The 12,898-nt window shown below is 64.7% G+C and overlaps 4 protein-coding genes across 4 annotated transcripts; 2 read left to right on the top strand and 2 right to left on the bottom strand.

Moving 5' to 3' along the window:
* Positions 1–1,293: 1,293 nt before the first annotated feature.
* On the bottom strand, positions 1,294–2,020 carry MNEG_0150 (hypothetical protein; the record flags this gene model as incomplete). Its single annotated transcript, XM_014051357.1, has 2 exons — positions 1,294–1,487; positions 1,669–2,020. The coding sequence occupies 2 exons, from the start codon at positions 2,018–2,020 to the stop codon at positions 1,294–1,296; spliced, it is 546 nt and encodes a 181-aa protein (XP_013906811.1).
* A 1,756-nt stretch (positions 2,021–3,776) lies between these two features.
* Positions 3,777–5,441, top strand: MNEG_0149 (hypothetical protein; the record flags this gene model as incomplete). The annotated part of the gene is made up of 2 exons (XM_014051356.1): positions 3,777–3,801; positions 4,033–5,441. The coding sequence occupies 2 exons, from the start codon at positions 3,777–3,779 to the stop codon at positions 5,439–5,441; spliced, it is 1,434 nt and encodes a 477-aa protein (XP_013906810.1).
* A 568-nt stretch (positions 5,442–6,009) lies between these two features.
* Positions 6,010–7,430, bottom strand: MNEG_0148 (hypothetical protein; the record flags this gene model as incomplete). The annotated part of the gene is made up of 3 exons (XM_014051355.1): positions 6,010–6,311; positions 6,681–7,083; positions 7,419–7,430. 3 exons carry the CDS (start codon positions 7,428–7,430, stop codon positions 6,010–6,012), a joined length of 717 nt encoding a protein of 238 aa, XP_013906809.1.
* A 1,734-nt stretch (positions 7,431–9,164) lies between these two features.
* On the top strand, positions 9,165–12,658 carry MNEG_0147 (hypothetical protein; the record flags this gene model as incomplete). The annotated part of the gene is made up of 9 exons (XM_014051354.1): positions 9,165–9,275; positions 10,169–10,302; positions 10,506–10,607; positions 10,823–10,935; positions 11,143–11,336; positions 11,661–11,717; positions 11,908–11,940; positions 12,174–12,248; positions 12,428–12,658. The coding sequence occupies 9 exons, from the start codon at positions 9,165–9,167 to the stop codon at positions 12,656–12,658; spliced, it is 1,050 nt and encodes a 349-aa protein (XP_013906808.1).
* Positions 12,659–12,898: the final 240 nt, after the last annotated feature.

The following is a 12,898-nucleotide window of genomic DNA, read 5'->3' as shown; positions in this document are numbered from 1 at the left end:
CGGCGCCAGCGTCACACTGTCGCCGAGCAACACCACGGCGTGCCCGCCCGTCGTTGGTGTTGTCGGCGGCCGGGACGGGCAGGCAGCAGCAGTTGCACTGCCCCAGCAGCGCGCTGGCCTCATTTCTGCCAGGCCAGACGGTCTGGTTGCTCTGCATGTTGGCCAGAGCGCAGGGACAAGTGACATCAGTTCGTCGAAGTGTGTCCTGTTGTACCGCGTTTCGGAGGGGAGTTTCCTCGGGGCGAGCGCGGGACTGTTTCACATGCAGCAGCAGGCGACCGCAGAGACGACTCTGATTGAGCAGTGAGAATGGCAGCGGCGGCAGCGGCAGCGGCAGCAGCGGCAGCAGCAGGGGCGGCGGCAGCAGCAGCAGTAGCAGCATCTGCATCAGCAGCGGCAGCAGCAGGTTCAGCAGGGGCAGCACCAGCAGTGACAGCAGCAAAACATCCGAAACGGCAAAGGCAGCGGCAGCAGTGGCGGCAGCAGCAGCGGCTGTGCCAGCAGCGAAATAGTGCAGGCTGCCCTTCTGAGGGCGCGACGCATCTGACAGGCTGAGACGGTGTACAGTAATGGTGCATGCTGGCAGTAGCTGTCAGATCACCTCAACAATCAACTTGTGCGATGGCAACGGCTAAGTCACCGAATGCGCAGCCTTTGGCGCTGTTTATACCTACATGTTGCAGATCATGTGGTGATGACTTGCTGGATGAGATTCATAGGCTGCATTTTGGTGTGATCAGGCAGCATATTGCTGTTGTGCACAAACTATTTGTTGTCTTCACAACTCTCATGTCCGGACTTTCTGACCCCACCAACCCTCACCTGACTTCACACTGATGTCCATTCCAGTAATCGATTAGTAATCGATTGAATAAAGCAGCTGTCCTGGCGCTTCAGGAGGCAAAAAGCATTCACTCACTTGGCGTGTTGCGCTGGCATGGCGCTCTATCGACTGGCCTGTTTGCCCTTGCGGGACTCGAGATTTCACTGCGAGGTTTGCTTGGACGCACACGCCAACCCATGGAGTCTTCTTGTGAGCACGAGAAGGCTGATAGGCATTCTGACCATTCAGTGCAGGTACTGTACGAAAGATGCGCCAGGCTGACACACAGCCCCTTCAACCGCCCAGCTTAGAGCGGGTGGGCAGCCAGCAAGTGGTCAAAGCACGCCCGCTCGCGCTGGTAGGGTAGCTGTCGTCCACCACCCACCCAGTGACTAGCAAATTGCGGTCAATGATGAAGATGGTGATGGCTGTGTTACACTCGTGCAAGCAGTCAATGCACACAACACATCTCACAGACCGCCCAACCGCCGCTGCTCGCGCCAACGCAGCTGCGCTCCGACTGCTGCCGAGCGCCGCGCGCGGCCCGCGCCCTGCTCGGCCACACCCTTGTCATCACTGTCTGACGGCGAGGCACCAAAGGCCGCGTCGTCATACACCTCCTTGCCGCCAGACTCGTCTTCCTCCGCACTCGCTGTGAACGGCTCTGCGTCCGTCTCGCCACCACTGCGTCCATCACTGGAGCTGCCGCTGCTGCTGCCGCTGCCGCTGCTGCTGCCGCTATACTTTCCGTTTCTTGCGGCTTTTAAGCATGGTCATCTCGGTCTCGTGGGCGCCGCCGCGGCTGCGCCCACGCCCCCTGCCGCGGCGGCGCCCCCTGCCCCTACCTGTGCCCCGACCGCGGCAGCCCGAGCCGTGCAGCACTCGCGGCTCCGCCGCCGCCTCGCCGCGCGCCACCGGAACCTGCGCGGCCTCCGCATCGCCTGTGCCCTCCAGCAGCCGCCGACGCTTGAGCCCCCGACCACCGCCGCCGCCGCCGCCGCCGCGCGCCTCTAGTGACGGCGTGGCAGCCAAGCCGCTGCCACCGCCGTTGACGCGCCTCGGCAGGTCAGGCGAGGCGCCCCGGCCGCCGCCCCACCGGCGCGGCGCATTGGAGGGGCCTGTGCCGCCGCCCTCGTGGCCCTGCGGGCGCCGCTCCCCCTCCTCCTCCTCCTCCTCCTCAGAGGCCTCACCGCCCATGTCTGTTCCGCCGCCCTCCCTGTCGTCGTCCCTCTCTCCGCCGTCCTCGCTCCCCTGACCATCGCTGCTGCTGCTGTCACCGCCGTCCGAGTCGCGAGCCTGCGGGTGGCCTGCCCAGGCGGCCCGCTGCTGCTGCTGCTGCTGCTGCCGTTCCTGCTGTTGCTGCTGCTGCTGCTCCTGCTGCTGATCCTGTTGCTGCTCCTGGCGCTGCCGCGGCTGCCGCCCGCTGCTGGCACCTGGACTGGTGCCGCCGGCGCCGGAGCCGCGCTGGTGCAGCGCTGCAGCTAGCTCGCGCTTTCGATTTGCGAGCTGCTCATATGCTGCGTCGTACGCGTTGACCTGCTGCACCAAGGATATCTCACGCTGTCTCGGCAAACGCCATGACGGCAACTTGGCCTGTGTGCATCCTGATGCAGGCACAACGAGCTGCTGCTGCCCTCTGTCGTCTATGTGCAGCTCTCTGCAAAGGCGGACGTACCGTGCCCGCGCATTCGCAAGGCGTCTGTTCAGGTCCTCACAGGAGAGTTTTTTGGCGGCACGGTACCGCCTACTGCGCTGCGCCATCTGTGCCCGCCGTCGTTGCTGCTGCAGCTGCGCTCTGGCCTCCTGCTCCTGCTCTGACTGCTGCCGCCGTGGTGCCCTCTGCTGCGCCTGCTCGCGTAGCTGCTGCTGCTGCTCCTGCCCCCGCTCCTCGTTCGCCAGCTGCTGCTCCTCCTGCTGCTGCTTGCCCCGTGCCGAGACACGTCGACCAGAGCGTGCATGGGGGGTGGTCGGTTGATAATGTGGTTGGTTTCTGTAAGGCGGGATTGGGCCAGTGGTGTGCACTCCCAGTATGTGCAATATGCCTGGCATCCCCTGACCGGCAGGATCGTCATTTGCAAATGGGGTTGGGCAGCGCGGTCGCGCCTGGTACGCGCGGGTGCGCATGCTGGCTGCGGCAAACCCATTGCGCTGCCGCATCTCTCCCGCGCACCTCGCAACAGTGACTACAAAAACACGGGTGATACGGGCGCAAAGGTCAATGCCAACACGCATAAACGTTGTAGAGTCGGCAAGCTTATTTCTGTTCAGCAGCTGTAGGGTATATCATCGCGAGCAGGTGAGGCCCATGATTGGCTTTGTTGTGCGCGATGATCAGGGAGGCCAGAAGGGATGTGCGCGGGTGAACAGGAGTGCAACTGAGGTTTTGTTCATGACAGTGTTGATGTAAGGCGCAGCCACTGCCCGCGGCTACATTGGCAGTTTGCCGGAGCGGCGCTTGGGTGTGTCTCCGTCGAGCGGGCATGGATTTCATTTACAAGGCTTCCATATGGTTTGAGAATGCTCTCTTAGTTGGTTCAGCTGGTAGCGGAGGTGTGGTATTCAGGGCCTCCACGCTGCCAAAGTGGTGCACCGGTTCTGCAGCAGCACATTGCAAGTGACTGCCCCATTTGAAGCTTCAGTCGTGGTGCATAACCTCTCCCAAATACTGAATCTGCTACGACGTCAACCGCAATCAGGTGTCGCCCAAACTAGAGCGAGGCCGACAATGGCCCGCATGGCCCGGGCTGCGCATCGAGGCGCGGCGGCCTTGCTGCTGCTGCTGGCTGCCGCCTGCTGCGCACATGCCGGCATCGTGCAGAGCGACGGGAGTCAGCTCTGCCAAACCAATCTGGGGGCTTGCCAGGAGCAGTGTGCGGCCGCTGGGCAATTTGCGTTCCAGTGCAGCCAGGGTGGCACGTTTGACCGCCCCACGTCAACATGCAAGTGCATCAAGATGCCGCTTGGCGTCAGCAACTCGGGTGAGCATGCTCTGAAACCTTTCAGCAATCAAAGCTGTTTGATGGCGGCAAAGTCCGCGCCTGATCCCTCGCCCAACACCTGGTGCGGGACATTCAGCACGGCCGCCTGTGAAACATCCCCACCCGACCCTTGCCCCGCTGCCTCGGTAACCGCCTGCACTCCCCTCCCGGCTCACGCAATCACCCCCCCTTGCCCTTCCCCTGAATCTGCACACTGCCTGCGGACTCCAGCGGCAATCCTGAAGCTCGTGCAGTACCCCGGCGCCGGTGCCTGCGGCGGCCAGACCTGGCTGTACGACTGCGCGCAATCTGCCTCGGCCACCATTGGCAGCGGCGGCTTCACCATCACGCCTGGCGCCGACGCCGGCTCGGCGGCGCTGCCCGGCGCCGCCGGCCTGGGCGGTGGCGGCGGCGGCGGCGGCTTGGGCGGCCTTGGCGGCGGGCTCAGCAGCGCCGTGGGGGCGGGCACTGGCGCAAGCGGCCTGGGCGGTGCGGGGCCAAGCGGGGGACTGAGCGGCGGCACGGGCCTCAGCGGCCTCGGTAGCGGGGCAGGCATGGGCCCTCTGAGTGGCGGCGCGGGAACAGCCAGCGGCAGCTCTGCGGGCGGTGTGAGCGCCGCCAGCATCTTGGCCAACTCAAACGTGGGCGCTGCTGCGGCCCCAGGCTCTGACCAGTTCGGCCGCCGCCTGCAGCAGTACGCCGTGGGCAGCGCCGCAGACCCGGCCGTCGCAAATGGCCCGCCCCCCGGCAGCAGCCTCGGCGGCTTTGGCGCCGCGCCCGCAGCGACGCCGGGCCAAGGTGCTGCACCGGGCCAGGTTGCTGCGCCGGGCGTCGGTGCCGCGCCGGGCTTTGGAGCCGCGCCCGCAGCTGCACCAGGCCAAGTCGCTGCGCCGGACGTCGGTGCTACGCCGGGCTTTGGCGCCGCACCCACGGCCGCACCGGGCCCAGGTGCTGCGCCGGGCGTCGGTGCCGCGCAGGGCTTTGGAGCCGCGCCCGCGGCCGCGCTGGGCCAAGGTGCTGCCCCGGGCCAGGGTGCTGCGCCGGTCGTCGGTGCCGCACCAGGCTTTGGAGCCGCGCCTGTTGCGCGTGACGACCCGAATGCAGGCCTGGGAGCCAGCACCGGCGGTGGCGCCGGTGCCGGCTTTGGTGCCGCGCCTGTCATGGGTGCGGCGCCGGCCGCGGGCCTTGGAGCCGGCACCGGCTTCGGAGCCGGCGGCGGCCTGGGCGGCGACGCCGGCCTCCGCCCGGGCGCAGGCCTGGCGGTCGCGGCCCCGGCCACCGGCGCAGCGGCGGGCACGTGCAGCAATAGCGTTCAAGGGGTGGTCACCTCTGTCAATGCGGGCGCCCTGCTGATCCCGGGATTCAGGACCCTGGCCACCGCCACGACCCGCGGCAACGACACGCTCGTCATCACCCTGCCCGTCGCCGGGGGCGGCTGCGTGGCGGCCTACAAACTTGTGCAAGGCAACCTGCTGACGCTGACCGGGCCGCCGCCGCCGCCACCACTGGTGGCCAACACAACGGCGACAGCTGCGCCAGCGGCGGCCAAGGCGGCGGCGTCGTCCGCCGCCCGGGCTGCGCATTTGGCAGCCATCACGCCCACGCTGGCGGCAGCGGTGCTGGCCCTGATGGCCCTGTGATTCAGTATCTGTTGGCTTTGCTGCTCATCGTCCGCCATGCCATGCGCTTGCAGTTGAAGGATTCTTAAAGCACTACAGTTCCCTTGAATGAAGGTTCACTTGCTTGCAGGCCGTAGGTCTCATTGTGCAGCCCCTGCGCATTCAAGTTCAAATCGCACATAGACAGAGGAACTCGGTCTCTTTCTACCATGAATGCCCCACACGCACATGCCCGCCTCAAAGGCGCCCCTGTAGTGTGCTGTTCAGGCCCTTTGGTGCCTAAATGCTTGAAGAGCGTGGGCCCTCATCTCCTCTCATGCGAGGGTTACAGGCGAGGCGTTTCTTTGCATGGCGCGATTCTTTGCATGGCGCTGATGTAATGTCAGCAGCATCACATGCCGCCAGCAAGCCGCCAGCAAGCCGCCAGCAACTAAATCAGTCCTTTGGTAGTTCAGCAGAGCTGATTGTAGAATCTGCTTGACTCTTAGCCTGACACGGACACCAGGACACGATTACAGGCCAACAGGGGGGCATTTTCAGCCCCCACACCCCTGTGATTGCGCCGCTTCGGCGAGCCCTGGCCCCCCATCTACCTTCTCCGCTCGGCCCCCCACTGGTCTCCCCATTCCCGCTGCTGCCTTCCCTGCTCCTGCTCCTCCTCTCCCTCGTCCTCCGGCTGCTGCTCATCCTCCTCTCCATCCTCCTCATCGTACTGCGCCGCGTCGCGGAAGTCCGACTCATCCACGACAGTCCACAACTCCCAGTCAACGGTGTAGGGCGCCAGCATGGGCCCGACAGCCGCCGCCCACTCCTCCTTGTCGGGCAGCGGCCCTGTCAGCGCCATAACGTCCAGCTGACTGTTCTCTGGCGGGTCGATGTAGTACACCTGGCCTGAGGGGTGGAGGGGGTTGAAGAGGATGCGTATGTGTGTGTTTGTGTGTGTATGTGTATAGGGAGTGTGTCTCTGTGTGTGTGCGGGAGTGAGTGCTGGAGAGAGAGGGAGAGAGAGAGAGAGAGAGAGAGAGAGAGAGAGAGAGAGAGAGAGAGAGAGAGAGAGAGAGTGTGTGTGTGTGCGCGCGCGCGCGTGCACGCGCGCTGCGCATGTGAGCGTGCATGTGCGCACACGAGTATGAACGCGCGGATACGTGCGTGTGTGCATGCGTGTCAAGTCTTTGGGTGGCCGCATCTCTGTCGTTGCATGCGTTTAGCAACAGACTTGCAGTGCATGGCAGAGCAAACCTCAACCCCCACCCCCCTCACCGTCAAATGCGCGCGCCATGGCGTTGAGCGCCACCACCGTCTGCGGCACCAGCCGCCCCTGCTCGTCCGAGGCCGGCCCCAGGTGCGCCATCACGCGCCCCTTGGCGGGGTCTGCCAGCCGCGACCGCACCGTGCGCCACACGTTGGCGTCCATCAGCTGCGGCAGCAGCTTCCCGTCGATGAACAAATCCACCATCACCGCCGCAAAGCCGCCTGGGGCCGACGCGGCCGGCGCGAGGGGGTTGCCCAGCTGCACCTGCAGGCCGCCCGCCGCGCGGCACACCTCCTCCAGGCCCATGCCCAGGCGGCAGGCGTCGATTACCCGGGGGTCGAGCTCCCACGCCACCAGCCTGGGGGGCGGGTCGTAGACCTCAGCCAGCAGCCGCGCGGGCGTGCCGCCGCACTGGTGGAAGCAAAAGGCGCGGCGGGGGCGCGCGGGCGGGCCGGGGGCGGCGGTCAGCGGGCGGTTGGGGGCGGCGCGGTGTGCCCAGGCGGGGCCGGGTCAGCTGGGAGGCGGGTGCTTCAGGCGGCTCCGGTGGCTGGCGTGCCGTTCATTTCGATGGGTTTTGGAGCGCGGGTGTGAGGATTATTTTGGAGTTCGAGTAGGGTCAGCCTTGTGACGGCTCGCGGGTCGGTGAGCTCGCCAGCCAGTCTGCGGGGATGCTGGCACGCACCAGACGCCCTGCTTTCGCTCCGGCAAACCATCCCCTCCCCCTCAACTACCCAGACCGGGCTCACCCAGCCGTACATGGCGACCGGCCCCTCGTCCAGTAGCACAGGCAATGTTGCAAAAAAGTCCCTGCGGGTCGCGGCGCGGTGGCGCGTGGCGGCGTCAGATCGCGCAGGGCCGGACCGCGGCCCTCAACCGGGCGCGGCTGGAAAGCTTCAGACGCCACCATCGCGGAGCTCTCTCTGCTGCGGCGGCCACCTCCGCCGCCGCCCCTGTTGCTGCAGTGGGTTCCAGTCGCATGCCGTTGCAGGCTGCCGCCAAACTTTGCCATGCGGGCGGCCAGCCGGCGTCGCATCGCCGCAACCCACCAGTAGGCATAGCTGAGGGGGTATTCGTCACCCAGCGGGCGGTATACGCCCAGCAGGCGCAGCGGGCTTCCCATGTACATCAGCCGCGACCCCTGGATTTCAGGTGGGATGCCCTCCGCGTAGGGGACCTGTTGAGGGGCCGCGGCGGCCCGGCCAGGGGTGCGGGTGAGGGGCCCGAAAGGCACAGGAGGCTAGGAGGAGGGGTACACGCGTTTAAGCGCGCGTTGACCCGCAGCCCCTGTCCCGGCCGCCGCGCGGCGGGAAGGCCGATGCCGCAGGCGGAGGTCAGACAGGAATAAACGAACCAGCGCGCAGGGACAGCGGCTGCAGCCAGTGCCGCATGAGGAACCCCACGCCACGAGCGCGGTCGCGGGCGAGCTGGCGGGTGGGCGCACCTCGTGTATTTGAATGGTGCCGTTGAGCTCGCTGTCCCCTTCAAAAAGGATGATCGGCTCAGGCACTGACGCGGGCAGACCTATCGGGCTCTGTACGTCCGGCGGGGCCGCTCGGCACATCAGGCGGCCGCCGCTGTCGCTGCGCCAGCCAGGGGCGAGGGCGGCGGCAGCAAGGCGACCGACGACACCCCGGCGCTGAGCACGGGCGAGAGTAGACAGAACGCACGCATTATTCTGGCGTATATAGGGACACTTTGGCGTTGATAACATTCTTGCGCGTGTTTGCAAACAATCTGATAGATCTGCGAACCAAGGCTTTGGTGATATATGACTGCGCGGTGTAATTTTGCAACAGTCTACGAACACCGTAGGCCTGGCTGCACACGAGGAGGTGGCACTTCTCAACTCCTGCCGTCACCAGCAATCTGCCTACCGCCTGGCCCTGGGCGACCGACGTTGAGCCGAACTGGCTGTCTGCCCAGCTGGGCCTCTTCGTGATGCATACAGTGACAATCGAGAAAGAAGAAAGCGGGACGTTGACATTACATGATTCTGTTTCCAAACAGCACATCGCACGCGTAGGTCGAGCCGTCTGCAGACTACCGTACAGTCAAGCCAGGTCAAGCCTGCCGTGTGCTGGATGCACCAGGCGGTGGTGATCGCTGAGGTATGACATGAATGGGCAGCGTTACTTGAATGTCTGCTGTTTATGGACCCTGGTTCACGGTGCAAATGGTGGGCACATCAGCGCCCTGGCGGGCTGCCTGGCAGTAATCCTGCGTGCGGACGGAGGCATATCGGTGTTGATTTGGTGCCCCGCGAGCTGTGAGTATCTAGTCTCGTGATTGGTAAGGTTTGCTCACCCGCCTCAGAACCTCCGTTGCTTTCTGCGTCATGTACAGGGATGCGTTGCGCGCGTGCGCTAAGCTCTCTTGCAAAACCAGCAGATTTCTGAGGACCCGAGACATAGGCAACTCGTCGCAGCAGAACATCATCCCAACAAAGGCAGATGAAAACGCAGCCCTTTTGATTTAGCCTCTTTGGTCAGCGAATGAGTCGACAGCAGCAGCAGCAGCAGCAGCAGCAGCAGCAGCAGCAGCAGCAGCAGCAGCAGCAGCAGCAGCAGCAGCAGCAGCAGCAGCAGCAGCAGCAGGGGGAGGGAGTGAGCAGGACATGTCAGAGCACCATCACACGCGAGGAATACAAGAGCAAATCGGTTCAAGCAGCATGGGGCCGGGACGCAGCACGAGGGGCACCTGAAGCAACCGGGGCCTCCGAAGCAGCAGCTGCTGCAGGAATAGCAGCTGATATGGGACGCAGCGCAGGTGAGTTTGCACAAGCGCATGCTGGTTTCCCATCACGGACCTGTGCTCGCCCTGTCTCTCACTTGTGTCACTGGACTGTGCGGACTGGAGCATGTAACATGCTTGTAGGGCACTGCATGTGCGCCTCAGTACACACGATACAATCTTTGGTAATTTCTACTTGTATGACGTGGGTGTGGCGCCTTGCATGGGTGGAGCAAGTGGTGGTTGGGGCGGGAGAGAGGTCGTGCGCAGGTTCAAATGCTGCCAGGAGAGCGTGCGCACCACGATCCATCGAGGGGTCCGCCTGGTGCGTACTTTTAATTGTTTGACAACGTCATATTTGCAAGCGTGTTGTCAGCTTGGTGATTCGCATAAACGAGCCATCATGTACGCGCGGGCCATGCGATCGGGTTATGTCTCGCGGCCAGCCTCGGCAGGGCGCGTCATTCGCACGAGCCGCGTGAGGGTGCAATGCCGTGCAGCTAAAGCTGTAGAGGAGGTGGAGGTTCGTCCAGGGGTGATGCAGGGGTGAGGTCGGCGGGGCGCTTGTGCCGGTGCTTGGCGCTGGCCACGCTGGTGTGTGTGGCTAGGCGCTGTCGTGCCTGCGGCACGCTGCCCTGACAGTGCACAGCGCATGGGAGCTTTGGCCTGGAACCAGCACCACAATTGACGTCTCTTTGGGCCGTTTGGTGCTTCATTCGTATGGGCGGAGCAGCTCACCGCCGGGTCTGGGCCGGACGGCACACAGGCCTCCCTGCTTACTGCGCCGATGCGTGCCGGTGTGCGCAGGTTCTGGGAGTGGGAGGGTCACAAGATCCGCTATCAGCGCAGCGGCGACGGCGGCCCGGCGGTGCTGCTGGTCCACGGCTTTGGCGGCAACTGGTGCGCGGGCGATGATCGGCTGCGGCGCCTCTGCAGCACTCGGCCGATGGACTCGTGGCCCGATCTTTCGCGCCGTGCCCCGCATGCACGGCGAGGGCAATGCCGTGGAAATACCTGTGCATTGTGTGCAAGCGTGCACCTGCTCCTGGATGTCCTCTTGTCTGCCTTGTGGCGTGACGAGCACGCATCCCCCCACGATGCAGCGACCACTGGCGCAAGAACATCCCCGAGCTGGCTAAGGGGGGCCACCGCGCCTATGCGATTGACCTCCTCGGTTACGGCTACAGTGACAAGCCAGACCCTAGGTGGGCAGCCAGCTGACACACTTGGGGCTTGCTTTTACGACTCGTGCTCCCTACAGTTGGCAGCGTGCCGCGTGGAAGCCGCGGCACCCGCACTTGATGTGTCGGTCTTGTGGTCAAGTGCTGGAGCCCCAGAATCCAGCAGTCGTACCTGTTTGCAGCATGTCAGGCACGCTGCCGCCATTTCGCTCCAAAGCCCACACCTGCACACCTGCCAGGTCAGCGCCTCCGAACAGCATTTACTGCTTTGAGACTTGGGGCCGCCAGCTGGTGGACTTCATAGAGGAGAAGGTGCAAGATGATGCCACCATCATCGCCAACAGCGTGGGAGGTGGGGGCTGTGGGAGCAGGGAGGGTGGGGATGGCCAGCTCAGTGGCGCGCGAAAAGGATCGGTTGCAAGTTGTGAACCTGCTTGAGAGCATCTGGCGCACGTCAGCTTTGAGGGCGGCGGAAGAGTGGCGGAGCAGATGACAGGCTTCGACTGGCCGCAACTCTACGGCGCTAAACCTCGACCATCGCTGCCCGCCCGGCCCGCAGGCCTGGCGGGGCTGCAAGCGGCGCTGTACGCGCCCGAGCGCGTCCGCGGGGTGCAGCTGATCAACATATCCCTGCGCGGGCTGCACGTCGAGCGCCAGTCGCCGCTGCAGCGGCCGCTCGTGGCGCTGCTGCAGAAGGTCCTGAAGGAGACGCAGCTGGGGCAGGCGTTCTTCGGGAACGTGGCCAAGCCGCAAGTGAGATCCCGCGACTTGCGGTGGGGCCGCTGCTGTGCTTGCTGCTGTGCACAGGGCTGGACGCCAAACAGGGTTTTTTGGCTGGGGCGAGGGTGGGTGAGCGCACCCGCAGCTCGTGGGGTTTGAGGGCGTGCGGCGTGCTTAAGGAACGTGTGTCATACACTCCCCTCAGCGCAAGCTTGCGCGCGCGCGCGCGCGCACGCGCACACACACACACACACACACACACACACGCACACACACACACACACACACACAAACTACACACTCTCACAAACACGCGCACACCACCATGACAACCCTGTGCGTGTGCCACAACCCCAGACCGTCAAGAAGATTCTGCAGCAGTGCTACGCACAAAAGGAGACGGTCACGGATGAGGTCAGGGGCACCAAGGGGTGGCCGGGGCAGGGCCTAACATGGTTGTGAGGCTGCTTAGACACCTTACAAGGCACAACGTTCGTGGGCAAATGCAGCCACCATTGCTACCATCTTCCTGCGTGTCAGCCAGACCCGCACTCAGCTAGCCCGTTGAAGCCCGCCCCGCCCCACAAACTTCGATGTGTCACAGCTGGTTGATTGCATCCTCAAGCCGGGTCTGCAGGTAGGGCACCGGTAGAGCAGCAGGGCCCCCGCCTGCCGGACGGCACAGCCGCACCGCTCTGCACAGCGGCGCACCAGCAGGAGCCCCTGCGAAGCGGACGACACGCTTCCAGCTGTCGCGCGCGGCGCCACCTGCCATCGCCGCTGCGGCTCGCTCGCTTTGCTGGCGTCGCAATTGCAGCCCGTCTTGCCGCCCACCTGGCCCCGGCCCACCCCTTTGCATTCCCTTGCCAGCCTGGCGCAGCGGAGGTGTTCCTGGACTTCATCAGCTATTCTGGCGGCCCCCTGCCCGAGTCCCTCATACAGCAGGTGTGCGCCACCAAGCAATCTCGGTTTCTGGCGCGATCGGGGCAAAGCCGAATTTGACGGGGGCTGCCTTCGTGCAAACGTCACGCGGTGCACTTCAGCGCCCTCCCTGGTGTAGGGGACCGACCCCCCTGTCCCGCCCGTGCCTCTGCTCCCGCCCCCCCTCGCGCGCGCCCCCGCAGGTGCAGGTGCCCGTGTCGCTGCTGTGGGGGGCGGAGGACCCTTGGGAGGACTGCCGTGAGGGGCGCCGGCTGTTTGCGTCGCTGCCGCCGGTGACAGAGTTTGTGGAGCTGCCCGGCTGCGGCCACTGCCCGATGGACGAGGCGCCGCAGCTCGTCAACCCGCGCATCAAGGCGTTTGTGGCGGCGTGCACGGCGCCGCGCGGCGTGGCGGGCGTGCCGGCAGGCGCATAGATGCAGTGTAAGGTTTTGGGGCTCCGCGTGTGAGCGGCCCCCATTTGCTTGCAAGCCGGGACAGCGTCTCCGTGGCGTCATCGACCAGCTGCAGCTGGTGCTGCACAGCTTTTGCGTCACTTGGCGTTTTTGTGTGTGTGTGTGTGTGTGTTGTTGCTTTTCTTTCTCGTCCTGGATCTCATTGACAGTTTCTGTCTCCTGCAGTGATGTTCAAGCAGGTGCTGGCTATTCTTTACCCGT

Source organism: Monoraphidium neglectum, assembly GCF_000611645.1.
Source record: "Monoraphidium neglectum strain SAG 48.87 unplaced genomic scaffold scaffold00010, whole genome shotgun sequence".
Lineage (NCBI taxonomy): Eukaryota > Viridiplantae > Chlorophyta > Chlorophyceae > Sphaeropleales > Selenastraceae > Monoraphidium > Monoraphidium neglectum.
The sequence above is the reverse complement of the archived record's forward strand: the minus strand, read 5'-3'. Positions and strand labels throughout refer to the sequence as shown.